This window comes from Asparagus officinalis, chromosome 5 (assembly GCF_001876935.1).
Source record: "Asparagus officinalis chromosome 5, Aspof.V1, whole genome shotgun sequence".
NCBI classification, from domain to species: Eukaryota; Viridiplantae; Streptophyta; class Magnoliopsida; order Asparagales; family Asparagaceae; genus Asparagus; species Asparagus officinalis.
In genome coordinates this window covers 91,452,678-91,467,233 of record NC_033798.1, presented here as the reverse complement: position 1 = coordinate 91,467,233, position 14,556 = coordinate 91,452,678, and the positions used below count along the sequence as shown (strand labels likewise).

The window sequence follows — 14,556 nt, the reverse complement described above, 5'->3', positions numbered from 1 at the left end:
TATTGATAAATGTTTGATTTTAGTTTGTAAAGTCATTGATTTGAGGAGTTTTTCTTTAATTTGGGATATGATATGTGAGAAGTATTTGAATGGGTAATCGTATTGACTTTTACCTAAAATTTTTATAACTTTACATAATAAAAACCAATCTGAATAATAAAAACCAATCTGGACAAACCGAAGTGAACCACACTGAACTGATTTGGCATAGTTCGATTTAGTTTGAATGTAGTTCACAACAAATTATCAAAACCGAACCAAACAGACTCTGTTCACCCCTACTCTAGTGGTGCTGTGCCCAGCACAAAACTAACAATTTACAATAAATAATTATAGGGGCACACCCTCTATCACACTTCTAACCACACAACTTCTTTTGCTATAGTGCACGGGGCCCACATGAAATTTTAAAATTAAAATCTCACGTGGGCCTTGTGTACTGTAGCAAAAGAGATGGTATGATTGGGAGTATGGTAAAGGGTGTGCCCCTGGTGCCTCTCATTTACAATATTTTCGGGTCGTCGATGGCGTTATTGCCTGAATAAATAAGACAAATCAGAAGGTCTTCAACGTGAAAAACTATAGGTGGAATAAGTCCAAATCAATCTGGAGAAAGTTTTGCTGGTCGAGAGCACCAATCGAGGCACCATTTCTTCTCTGGTTTTTTTCTCTTTCGAAGTGAATGTCGGAACGCTCCCCGAGATTTAAAACAACGACGTGCTTGTCCTTTTCCGTTTTTGATGTTTTGACTGATGGAAAAGTTGCTTTTTAGACTATATAGTTGCTAATAAATATTTTTTTCGAGAAATAATTTGTTTTGTATCTTCTCAGCTTTCTGTCGAATCTTTTCCATAACAATGGTACCATTATTTGGTTTTCTAGGCTTGATTTGATAGGACGAAGGTAAAGGGTGTATAGAGATAAAAATCAGACTTGACTTTGGTAACTAGTTTTGAGAGAGAGAGAGAGAGAGAGGAGGAAAAATAGTTCACAAAATGGACTAAGAAGTTAGAAAGAAAAGTATCTCTTCAAATTGGGAGGATATATTAGTAGATAGAAAATGAACCACAAAAACATGCATCTCTCTTCTCTTCCCTTTCACCCAAACATAAAGGCTAAAATGATGTTGTTATGGGGTATAACTATTTTCAAATGTATGATCTGTTGAGCCGATACCTTTACCCACCAGGCGGACCGGCTCAGAAGATATTGTTGGTCGATTCAAGGCATCTCGACCCCTCAGCTGAGCTGACGCGATCTGCCGACTCGGAAGGCAGTGTTACTCGGAACGAAAATCAACATTCCAGAGATTCAACACTCCTCTGAGTCGACCTAAAGGACAGCCGAGTCATTACTCCCCCAGTCGAGTCGGCATCATTCCTAAAAGGCGACTCGAGAGGTGGATTCAGTCGATCCCCTTCATATCAAAAGATCGCTACTCAACGTTAGTTCACACTCCTCCCGAGGACGACCTAGAATACTACTTCTTAATATTATCTAACCTTTTATGATCATCATTATGTCCCCGTCCTCAGCCGTCTGAAGACTTGCCAGCTGCTGACTCCCAATGTCGTTGACGTGACCTCCCATCACTCACAAGCCGACAAGACTCGTCGACTGCTGACTCCCAATATCATTGGAGTGACCTCCCGTCACTCATAAATTGACACGTATAAAAAAAGGGTGACTCAATCTCCAGCTCACCCTTCACCACTGCCTTACAGTACACTCATAAAGTGACCAACCTGCCCTTTGCATCCTCTATAAATACAGATGTTATTCGCCATAAAAGAAGGGGGTTCCCAAGTTGGCAAGTTCGCAATCTAAACTTTCATCCTGATCTAAATCTAAGAGATCATCATCTCTAATGCACATAGCATAAGAACACATAGTTCTATTACTCCACTCAAGCTCAAGTTTAGAGATCATCATCTCTAATGCACATAGCATAAGAACACATAGTTCTATTACTCCACTCAAGCTCAAGTTTATCAACTGACTTGATCGTCGGAGGTACCACAAGAACACATAGTTCTATTACTCCACTCAAGCTCAAGTTTATCAACTGACTTGATCGTCGGAGGTACCACGGGGGAATCATCACCTCGTGCTCTCACGATTTCTTCTGTACATATCACAAACTCTAACTCAGTGGTCAGACATAAAGTCAAGAAAGGAAAGAACCCCTTCATCATCCTTCATCACCCCACAAGCATCCTCTTCTGGGTTAATAGTCTGTTTGATATCAAACATCAACAGTTTGGCGTCCACCGTGGGGCTCTTCTTTCTTTTTTAAGAGAACATGTCTGGTTCTGAAGATAGGGCTGAGCAATCTCGTCCTAGAGGACCCCATTAGAGATATGCTACTCAAGCATAGCTTGAAGCAATAACTCATATGATTTCTCAAACTTGCTAAGAGAAATTTGCTGCCTTCTCCAATGAGCTTCTCAGCCGGCTTCCACAGCCATAAGAAGCAGTCTTTAAGACTCTCCGCCACCGTGCCTCTCCAGTCTCCTCGGCTACCATTAGAGCCTCTGGATACAATCGAGTCAACAGACCGATCGTAAGCGTCTTTGGGAGTAACAACCCCCTTTCAGACGACCTTATGAATATCCCGTATGAGAAATTCGAAATGCCTCGCATAGAGACATACAAGGGTGAGTGAGACCCCTTCGAGCACATTTAGAATTATTATGATGTGATGAGTATGCTCCAAGCCTCAGAAACAATTCTCTGTCGGTGCTTTCCTATCACTCTTTCAGGGAGTGCTAAGATTTGGTGGAACACTCTCGAGAAGAGATCCATCAGAAACTTTTGACAACATAGCCGAAAGTTCATCCATCATTTCCTAGCTGATGCCAAGTGGAAGCTTCTCCCTTACGTGCTGGTCCAAATGAAGCAGGGGCTAGAAGAGAGCCTCCGGGCCTACTTCAAGTGATTCTAAGCCAAGAGGCTGGAAGTCGATGACCCAGGGAGTGCGGTCACCATGTCAACACTCATAGACGGGCTGTAGAATAATGCATTGGTTGACTCTCTTACTAAGAAATAAGTCACCAACTATGAGCAATTGATGACCAAAGTTCATGGATACATGAACATGGAAGATGCCCGAGCATACAAGGTGGCAGCTAGAGCCACAGAGACCTCCACAACCGCACCTTTGGCACCCGAATTTCAAGACCTTGGCTCCTCATCAGGATAAGCCCAAGGCACAATCCTATGACTGACTCACACAGTCGTCTCTCGGTCATAAGGGAAGCCCTAGTCAACTTTCTTCATAGTTCTAGGCATTCGACTCCTCAGTCGGATTACAAGCCCTTGGCTCCTTTTCAGGATAAGCCCAAGGCATAACTCTTTGGTCGACTCCCGCATTCACTTTTTGACCTTAGAGGATTGGAAAAACCTAGTCGACTCTCAAGAGCCTAGGTGGTTCGACTTCTCAGTCGGATTTCAAAGCCCTTGGCTCCTTATCAGGGTAAGCTCAAGGCATAACATATGGTTCGATTCCTCCGGCTCTCATCGACAATCATGGCAAGCACTTGGCTCCTCATCAGGATAAGCCCAAGGCACAACCCTATGGCCGACTCCCACAATCATCTCTCGGCCATAGGGGAAGCCCTAGTCAACTTTCTTCGCAGTTCTAGGTATTCGACTCCTCAGTCGAATTCCAAGCCCTTAGCTCCTCATCAGGATAAGCCCAAGGCACAACCCTTTGGCCGACTCCCACAGTCGTCTCTCGGCCATAGTGGAAAACCTAGTAGACTCTCAAGAGCCTAGGTGGTTCGACTCCTTAGTCGGATTTTAAAGCCCTTGGCTCCTTATCAGGGTAAGCCCAAGGCATAACATATGGTTCGATTCCTCCGACTCTCTTCGACCATCATGGCAAGCCCTTGACTCCTTTTTAGGATAAGCCCAAGGTACAACTCTTCGGTCGACTCCCACATTCACCTTTCGACCTTAGAGGATTGAAAAAACTTAGTCGACTCTCAAGAGCCTAAGTGGTTCGACTCCTTAGTCGTATTTCAAAGCCCTTGGCTCCTTATCAGGGTAAGCCCAAGGCACAACATATGGTTCGATTCCTCCGACTCTCTCGACCATCATGACAAGCCTTTGGCTCCTTTTTAGGATAAGCCCAAGGCATAACTCTTTGGCTGACTCTCACATTCACCTTTTGACCTTAGAGGATTGGAAAAACCTAGTCGACTCTCAAGAGCCTAGGTGGTTCGACTCCTCAGTCGGATTTTAAGCTCTTAGCTCCTCATCAGGATAAGCCTAATGCATAACCCTATGGCCGACTCCCACAGTCATCTCTCGATCATAGGGGAAGCCCTAGTCAACTTTCTTCGTAGTTCTAGGCATTCGACTCCTAAGTCGGATTTCAAGCCCTTGGCTCCTCATCAGGATAAGCATAAGGCACAACCCTATGGCTGACTCCCACAGTTGTCTCTCGACCATAGGGGAAGTCCTAGTCAACTTTCTTCATAGTTCTAGGTATTCGACTCCTCAGTCAAATTTCAAAGCCCTTGGCTCCTTTTTAGGATAAGCCCAAAGCACAACTCTATGGCCGAATCTCACAGTCGCCTCTAGGCCATAGGAGGATTATGAAGACTTAGGTCTAGCATGAAGCTTAGCCTCAGAGTTATCATCCTGTCATTAAGACCTTGGTATTATCATGAGTAAACCTAAGGCATAAAGTTCAATTATCTGATCATCTTCGACAAAAAGACTCAAAGCACATCGACTTGCCAGTCTTCATCGACCAAGGCCAGATCATCTTGCCCACAGTAGGCGCAATATGAGCTAGTTATCAAGTCGACTCATAACATTCGGGTCGACACAACACAACCAACTCAAGAATTACCACTTAGTTTGCTCATTCAGAGCAATGCTACAAAGCAATCAGCAGCCCTAACTTTTAGTCCAGAGCTTTATTCATTTCAATTGGACTCGACTAAAGTTGACTCCAAGCAAAAGGGACCAACTGTTATGGGGTACAATTGTTTCTAAATGTATGATCTGATTAGTTTACACCTTTACCCACCATGTGGACCGGCTCGGAAGATATTGTTGGACGACTCAAGGCATCTCAACCCCTCAGCCGAGCCGACGTGATCTGCCGACTCGGAAGGCAATGTTAGTCGGTACGAAAATTAACATTCCAGAGATTCAACACTCATCGGAGTCGACCAAAGGACAATTGAGCCGTCACTCCCCCAGTCGAGTCGACATCATTCCTCAAAGGCGACTTGAGAGGCGGACTCAGTCGATCCTCTCCATATCAAAAGATCGCTACTCAGTGTTAGCTAGCACTCCTTCCAAGAACAACCCAGAATACTACTTCTCAATATTATTTAACCTTTTATGATCATCATTATATCCCCGTCCTTAGCCGTCTAAAGACTCGTCGGCTGCTGACTCCTAATGTCGCTAAAGTGACTGTAGATGGTAAAAATTACCTTGGAAGATGAAGCACGAGATTCACCTGCTATTTCAAGCCGCCCGCACAGCTTAGAAATTAAGCTCGCCCAAGGGCTTAGCTCGCTAACACGAGCCAAAGCCATGCTATCACCAAATTCGTCCACATTGGGTGACTATAGACTCGCCTGCTGACTAGACTCGCCTTTTGACTTGACTCGCCTGCACGAGTCAAAAATCAAATTCGCCTACAAACAGTAAACTCGCCAAACTCGCCAGAGTACTTGGCAGCCGCTATACCACGTACAGGGATATGCCTTCCTTTTTCCCGCGACGTGAAGGGAAGGAGCACAGTACTCCGAGCCCATCAAGTAACCACTCACAATACGAGTGATGGGTCAAATCCATGTAGTCACCAAGTCCGCCTGCATGAAACTCGCCTCGCCTGCACGAGTCAAGAGCTGAAATCGCCTACAAACGACAAGCTCACCAAACTCACCAGAGTACTTGGCAGCCGCTATACCACGTACAAGGATGGGCCTTCTCTTTTCTCGCAACGTGAAGCCAGAGTACTTGGCAGCCGCTATACCACGTACAAGGATGGGCCTTCTCTTTTCTCGCAACGTGAAGGGAATAAGCACAGTACTCCGAGCCCATCAAGTAGCCGTTCACAGTATGAGTGATGGATCAAATCCATGCAGTCGCCAAGTCCGCCTGCATAAAACTCGCCTCGCCTGCACGAGTCAAGAGCTGAACTCCCCTACAAATGGTAAGCTCACCAAACTCGTCAGAGTACTTGGCAACCGCTATATCACGTACAGGGATGGACCTTCCCACTCCCCGCGACGTGAAGGGAATGAGTAAGGTGCTTCGAGTCTCTCAAATGGCCGCTCATGGTACAAGTGAGGAGCATGATATCTCCCAACAATACATGGTCATATCCCATGATTCAAGGAGTGACCACGCCGTCTCTCCTCTATTTAAGAACCTCTTCTGGCTTCAGAAAAGAGGGTTCGCTCATAGGGTTTAACAGTTCGGTTAGCTCATAGTTAATTGATTAAATCAGTTAGCTGAATCACAGCTCTCAACTCTCGACGGAGTTGACGACAGGCTCTTTGCATGACCTTTACACTGTAGCATTCTCTCCTAGCTTCGGGTCATGATCGCCATTGAACTCGGAAACTTGAACTCGGCTAGCACGAGCTTCTACTGCGTACTAAAGCTCACCAGCAACCTAGGTCGAATCATCCAAGGGAAGCAGACTCGGTGCGAGAACCGAGCGAGGCGTCCTATAGCTACCAAAGTCCCCACGTTAAATAAGGAGGGCATTCCCTCAGCTTCTGTTGTAATTTTAATTTATTAGTTTGTAATAAGTCATTCTTATCAATACAAATGAAATCTCTATTTCGGAAGATCAAAATTTATACCTATAGTGACCTCCCGTCACTCACAAGCCGACAATACTCGTCGGCTGCTGACTTACAATATCATTAAAGTTACCTCCTGTCACTCATAAACTGACACGTATAAAACAAAGGGTGACTCAACCTCCATCTCACCCCTCACCACCGCCTTACAATATACTCATAAAGTGACCAATCACTACAACAAATTGCACTTTTCTCAATGCTGATTCCCGACGCATGGTTAAAAACGTCGGCAAAAATTATGTTTTTCCCGACGCTTTTAATTAGCGTCGGCAAAAAATATATTTTTCCCGACGTTTATAATTAGCGTCGCTAAAAGTGTATATTATTAGCGACGTTTTAACTTAGCGTCGGTAAAAGTTATGGATTTCCCGACGTTTTTTTATTTTCGTAGGCAAAAGTATAGTTTTTTAGCGACGTTGTAGGATTAGCGTCTCTAATAATATGTATTTATCGTGACGTATTAGGCTAACGTCGCTAAAAGTGGTTTTTTCCCGACGTATCTGCTTGGCGTCGCTAAAAATGTATTTTTTACGACGCTTCTTCACTTGTCCGCGTCGCCAAAACCCACCGCCCCGCCCCGGAATTTTCCAACTCGTATAAGGAGGGAAAATTCCCCCCTTTTATTTTCACGAAGAACCAAAACCCCCAACCCCGCTCTCTCTCTCGTCAGAAAATCACCCCCAAACCCTTCTTCTCCGAAGTTCGCCGCCTTCGTCGAAGCTTACCGCCGCCGTCGTCGGAGATCTCCGCCTCCGTCGAATTTCACTGCCGCCTCCGTCAGATCAGCAGCATTAGCTTCAAGAATCCCCGCCGTCTTCTCCTCCTCCCTCCGATCAACCCCCCACCGATCTCACCTCCGACTCCCTTCAAGAACCCCCCCCCCCCGTCCGATCTCGCTCCGAACCCGAACGCTAACCCTAGCCTCCGCCGCAGGCTCCGATCAAGCTCCGATGGTATTTATACTATTCTCTTTTTAATTCGTTAAATTGGAGGCGTTCTGTAAATAAATTAATGTTTTTAATATATCACAGGGCTCGCAATCTCAATCGTTCTTTAGATCGGCGCTCTCGAGCATGGAGAAAGTTTACTTGACTAGGAATCCGACTGCAAAATCTGTCCTTGAATCTGTGAGCTCGTCTGATGGCAGTCCTGTGTGTTACGATCACTTCGCTTTCCGAACATTTGGGGTAAATGATGCAATTTTGTTTTTTTCCCCGCTTGATTCTATTACTGTTATACTATGTATTTTTTTTCTAAATTTTGAAGGTAGATGGCCATGGGATTGATTCCATTGCGTCATTCTTCTTGGATTTTGGTTATACTCAACGAGATGAACTGAGGTTTTTCCAGCGAAAAAAGCTGAGAGCTTTGTGGTTTGCTGCTCCTGAGACTGAGTACAGTAACAAATGTAGCTTGCCTTTGCCTAGGATTTTTATATCGGAGCTTCTTGTGGATGAGTTGAATTCTCAAAGTCAGGTACTTACTCTCAACAAGTGCAGATTGTTTGCAATTTCAGTTTCTAATTTCCTATTTTTCTGTTCAATAATGGCAATTACTTATGCATGCAGGAAATAATTAGAAAATATGTTAAGATTTCTGGAATATTAGGTGTGTGTTTTTATATAAACTTATAATAAACAAGTACAATTCATTCTACACTTTTTCCATAATAGGCTAGCATCTGTATCGCCTTGCTCACGCTGTTTCAAACTATAACAAAGTTCTAATGGAGAACAGAAAGCTGTACAATCAAGTGCAAGATCTTAAAGGTGAACTTCCCAACATTTAAATGATAAGGCGTTAGGTTATTTACCCATTTTTAGTACTAACTTCTTTTTGAAATCATTAGGAAGTATTAGGGTATACTGTCGAGTTAGACCCTTTCTACAGGGGCAATTGAGTAGTAACACTGTCAGTTGTATTGAAGATGGAAGTAATACAATTATCAACCCTTCAAAATATGGCAAAGAAGGGCACAGGTCTTTTAACTTCAATAAAGTGTTTGGTCCATCTGCATCCCAAGGTAAAAGATGCCTACTACTATTTCAACTTCAGTTCTTCTGAGGATAATAAGTTGTTAATTAATGCCATCACAACTTGTTTATACTGCAGAGGAGGTTTTCTTGGACACCCAACCTTTAATTCGCTCAGTTCTTGATGGTTCCAACGTATGCATATTTGCTTACAGACAAACTGGATCAGGAAAAACCTATACTATGGTAGGAAAAACGTGTAATTTTATTTTAAGAATGTCATGTTTGCAACATAAATAAACGTGTAATTTTCTTGGACAGTTGCTGGAATGTTTTTGAAGTATCTGTGCATCAGAGCACATACATATTGATATTTGTTTATTTATTTGGTTTTGGGACTATTGCTTTATTTATGTTCTTGTATTCCTGGACCTTCCTTCATGTTTGAGGGTGAATGATTTTTGCCACCCTAAAGTATAGTAATTTGTTTCCCAATGTCCATCATCAAGTTGTTATTCTGATAAAGAAAATCCATTTTTGTCTATTTAGAGAGCTGTGCAAGGATCTCTTTAAGAAATGGTCGTCCCTTGACAGTTCTTGCTTCTCCCTTGAGACTGTCTCTGGTGGTATTACCAATCAATGTAAGCTTTTTTATTCCATATATTACTATTTCTTTTCGACAGTTCGACCTTTTTGATGATAATATCATTCATGTACTCTAAAATTTTATGTTACATCAAGCAAAAATTTTATTGACCTCTTATTTTGGATTATAATTTTTCAAATTTTGTTTGAATGTTTTGACCATATCTCTGTGCTTTCTAATGTTTCCACAGTGGCTTTCTGGATCTCTAATTGCATTTTCCTTTGGTTCACATGTTGCATGCACATATCTGTGGTGCAAAATATTTTATTGAATCACTCACTTTAATGATAGCTCATTGTTAATTCTTGCAGTGTTGAAGGTCTTTGTGACAGAAGCCAATGACCATGATGTGGTTTTGACTTGGTGATTGATCGTGAGCGAGAGCTGCAGGTGGGTCCTTGCAATTTATTTCTTCAAAAGTTTGATGTGAGAAATCTACAAATTTCATACTAAGACTTTTTTACTTGTGTATTGTTGATTCTGTTGCAGTATATGTGACTGTTCTTGTGAACTATGATCATTTTTTATGATACATGCTTATTTTTTCTGTTTATTTTTCCTAAACAATAATTTATTAATCATCTATTTTCTTCCTATAAGTAAAATTGTATTGGAGTGATATGAGAAAAAGACATGTAGGAAGTAATATTCTGTTTTATATTTTATCTGCTATTTTCATATGAGAAAAAGACCCTGTGAATCTCAAGATTTTACCGCTTTGACTGACATCACTACAACAAATTACACTTTTCCCAACGCTTATTCCCGACGCATGGTTAAATACGTCGCATATTTGAAAATAGCCTGAATGATAATCCTGATCATCAGTTAACTTGATTGGATTTTGATGTGTAATTGTATGCACTTTTTATTTGGTGATATAACTCTAAATGAAGTCTGGAGCATTGATTGTATTGCAAAAACCCTTGATGTGAAATACTCAAGTTTGTCGGGTCTTAGACACAGAGTCAGCGGAAGAGTATCACTCTGCTTGTGAGCACTCTATACGTGCACTTTTTCTAGCTGGCAAATGCATTTCATCTGATAATAGTCTGGTATGGGAATTTTGTGAGAAGACCTTGATAGAGTGCTTGCGGTCCTATTAAAAGGTAATGAAGAGGTACCTAATTGTTGCATGCCAAACAGAAAACTTCTCCCCTCTTTATTTTGCAGACAAGGTGATAATTAGTGAAATTGCTATTACGTCTGATAATTACTGAATGTTGAACTAGATTGTTGCTCTTGTTTTTCTACTAAGTATATGATGTTATGATGAGTTTATACTTGCTAGTTTAAAACAATGATAATGATATCTGAAAAGACTAGGAAAAGTGGAAGAAGGCACCAAAATCAGTTATTGAGCTACAGTCTACAAGGATTATGTCATGATCCTTGTGGCACTGCGATTATTTTTTACTAGTTTTGGTCTATACATCTTCTGAAGGTCCACCTTGTTATCACTAGAATTTTTGAATCATAATTTTTTTTACCTTTGCGATTAGTGGTGGAATTGTTCATTTAAAATCATCTATATTCAAGTGTTTTTCTGATTTATGATATCAACGTAGATACCAGTTTTTTGTGATTTATTTATAGAACATGGTATATCATTCAAAAAGTTGGAGTGTAAATCTCCTTTTTGTTGTGTATATTTTTACTCTTGTTTAACTTTGCTACCTGATTTAGCATTAAGTTTATGTTAGTAAATATGATTGAGTTTTGAAAATTGAAACTATTTGAATTGAAATGTAGGTGATTGTTGTAGTTTACCTTTTTGTTGTGTATAAATGTAGGTGATTGAGCTTTGATATATTTTTCTACTGGTTCTGTTTAGTTGGTGCATGCTCCATCCTCTGTTGGTTCTGTTTAGTCAAATATTGGTATTGGAGGATTGTACATGATGTGTCTACTTGTTTCTTTTATGAAGTTTAGTGTAGGCAATTGAGAGATTCAGTTTTTTGTGCTGATTTTGGATCCCAAACTAATCCACATTTTAAACTTTTAGAATTTATGTTATTGCAAAATTTCAAACTTCCTGCTTGTTAGTAATGACAATTTCAAACTTTTAGAATTTCAAACTTCCTTCCCAAGAGGCTCCTTCATTTTTTGTTTGTTTGAAGAACTATGTATAAAAAAATCCTTTATTTAATTTCCTGAAGAGAATTGCGTTCTAATAGCTTCCTTTTACCTTTTCTAGTTGAGCCAATCCATGAGTACCATAGCAGTAGCATTTGACACAGGGAGATCAACCCTGAATTCAAGCGCACCCCTTTTTTCAACCCAGCAGCATATCGACAGGTAGAGGACTTTTCACTTGAATGGTGGGAGGTTGTGAAGACGGCTTCATGGCAAATATTAGTGTCCAAAAAAACCTATCACTTGTGACTCAGATGAGAACTGTAGTATTTAGCTACAAATTAACTAAAGGAAAATATGTCGATTGCAAGAGGTGTGAGAATACTGGATATCAAATTGTAGAGAAACTAAGGTATATGTATTTTAGGTACTCAAACTGCAATTGAACTTTCACAATAGACCAATGATTGGCCAATGTACCTACATCATTGTATACTTAGATCTGCAACTAATTTTTATTACCAACTGGCCATCATATAATTAGAAATCCTAAAATGGTGTATTTGAAATCGTGTCTATAGGATTTACAGGTATTTGCATCAAAGATCTTTTGTGAAATTTTTACACTCGCATTCACGGCTATTTTTTGATGCTGCTTTATTCTTGTTATGCAGGAAAATGGATTTGATTATCTTGGAAGCAGAGAGAAACTTGTCATGAGGTTACAAGCAAACTGGAATATTTAAACAGTTGTTTTCTTCTTTTTTTTCACAAATTTCTGTCTCTCTTCATTCGTGCTTTCTTTGACGGCTGCATGATTACAAGCAAACTGGACATATTAAAATAGACCTTTAGTGTTGCTTGAATAGAAATGATGTATCTATTTGCAATGAGAGAAATCTTCTATTATCTAATTGGCCAACGTTGTTGAGTAAATTGATGTCTAGTTTTCTTTGCTTGATGCGTAAATGAGAGGTAAATTTTTGTGTGATGTTGCAGGTTCAGGGTGATAGGTGGCTAAAAGCGGCACTAAAATTTATACTTTTGTCACGCTATCATTCGTGCGCCAAAAAAAAATCTTTAGCGACGTTATTTGTGTTGCAACACAGATATATGTTTGTAGCGACTGGTTCATTTGCGTCGCTAAAAGGTATATTTTTAGCGACGAACGTTTTGTTCGTTAAAACATACTTTTGCGCGCGCAATTAGCTTTTTCCGCACGCTGCATGCGCGCCAAAAGTACAACTTTACCCGACGCCAGCTTTTGCATATGAAAAAATTTATCATACTTTGCGAACCAAAAGCTATGGCGTCGCTAAAAGATGACTTCCCCCGCCATGAAGCTCGGCCAAAAGTGTTGACTTTTACGCAGACGCAGGTTTTTGGCGTCGCAAATATTTTGATTGACGCACTTTGGTGACGCGTTAGGACCTGGCATTTTGCGTCGGGAAATATTTCGCTCTGACTTTAAACTTTGGCGACGTTTTTGTTATCGCGCAGAGTTTGTTGTACTGAACTCTGCTAGCTGGCATCCCTATAAATCAGAATTATCGCGCTCATATATAAAGAAAGGGGTTGTGCAGGTTAGGCATCAACACTTTACCTAATTCTAAATCTGAGAGATGGCATATCTCTCAAAGCACATAGGCATAGAACACTATTCTATACTTCCACTCACGCTCAGTTCATCACTACTGATCCGTGGAGGTACCACGGGAGAATTCATCACCCCCTCCTTCTCACACGACTGTCTCTAGTGCAGATTGGGGGGAAACTCAGAGCTGCCTAACTCAGTGGGGCTAGCCATAAAGTCGGAAGGAAGAGATCCCCTTTATTCAGGTCATCCTTCACATCCGCAAGCATCCTCATCTGGATACTATTTGTTTTATATCGAACTATTCAGAGATGTCTGTGGGATGTGTCTTTGAATTCTTTGATATAAACTTTATGATAATTAAATAGAATAAGATACATGTTTAATCATGATAGGATATGATCTCATCAGAAAAAATTATTTTATTAGTAATTAGAAAGTTAGACTAGAAATGGATTGAGTCTTATAGTGATAGGTATTTATTAATTGAAAAAAAGAAGAAGAAGCGGTCGCTTGTTTTGTAATCCTAGGGGGCAGTATAAGGCTAAGCCGATTCAAGAGAGGTAGCGAGAAGGCGAAGTTTTTAGCAATATTTGTCCATGGCAAAATTGCAAAGTTAGGAGAGAGTTTTGCAGTCTTTATTTGTCTAAAAGATTGAACGAGAAAGCCTTGAAGAATTGAGATGATGTTGATAGTATGTGAGGTAAAAGCTAGAAGAGAGAGAGAGAGAGAGAAAGAGAAATGTTTTTTCTTGTAGGCTTTGGACTTGAGGGAATAGGTGCTACGGGAAGTTAGGAACAATTGCATCTTGTTGGAGAATATTAGGCAGGTAAAAATATTGCACTCCTAGTATCCGCGCTGTCAGCTCGTAATAGTATAAATTTGTACGCAGGCCCAAATTATGTGTATACCAAGGGAAGCGAACTCCTTACTCCGTTCCCTTCCATCTCCTCACAGATGGTAGTTACCCTTGAACACCCTTAACCCCATTGAATCTCAAACGCCGCCGAGTTTCCTTGATACAATAGTATAATTTTTGTATTATGCCCAGAATGTAAAGAAGGCGTGATCAACTGGCAAACACATAAATACTTGGTGTCTTCGTGTATTGTGAGTGTTTCCTTTAGTGTAAATATGATTATTTCCGGATTGTGAGAGGATCACGGTAGGGGAAACTAAAATCTCTAAGGTCCAATCTTTCCACCTCATTGCAGCATGCCGAGCTTCGCACTAACCCGCCTACAAATGTATAAATTGAGACTATATTACTTGGGGCTGGAAAAGAGCAATAAATGTGATGAATCAAAATGCAGCATGCAAAAGTAATTATCATTTCTGCTGATCAATATTTTGATTAGTGCCTGCCCTACTTTGACTTAAAAAGTTTATTTTATTAAATGACGCAAAAATTAAGCTTTGATT

General features: G+C 40.8%; 1 protein-coding gene and 1 long non-coding RNA gene across 3 annotated transcripts; both read left to right on the top strand.

Moving 5' to 3' along the window:
- On the top strand, nt 7,708-8,182 carry LOC109843674. Of its 2 annotated transcripts, none has more exons than XR_002247757.1 (3): nt 7,708-7,798; nt 7,877-8,032; nt 8,116-8,182. It is a non-coding gene; the product is annotated as an uncharacterized LOC109843674 (long non-coding RNA). The 2 variants fall into 2 exon arrangements; XR_002247756.1 differs by having other exon boundaries at nt 8,112-8,180.
- Nucleotides 8,529-9,157, top strand: LOC109842163 (kinesin-like protein KIN-14F). The gene is made up of 4 exons (XM_020411069.1): nt 8,529-8,614; nt 8,695-8,868; nt 8,958-9,064; nt 9,140-9,157. The coding sequence occupies exons 1-4, from the start codon at nt 8,572-8,574 to the stop codon at nt 9,155-9,157; spliced, it is 342 nt and encodes a 113-aa protein (XP_020266658.1). The 5' UTR covers nt 8,529-8,571.

Excerpts from the sequence above, each read along its gene's own strand:
- LOC109842163 (XM_020411069.1), top strand. The coding sequence starts at position 8,572 with ATGGAGAACAGAAAGCTGTACAATCAAGTGCAAGATCTTAAAG. Across the intron at positions 8,615-8,694 it reads TCAAGTGCAAGATCTTAAAG|GAAGTATTAGGGTATACTGT; the intron begins GTGAACTTCCCA and ends TGAAATCATTAG. Across the intron at positions 8,869-8,957 it reads TGGTCCATCTGCATCCCAAG|AGGAGGTTTTCTTGGACACC; the intron begins GTAAAAGATGCC and ends TTTATACTGCAG.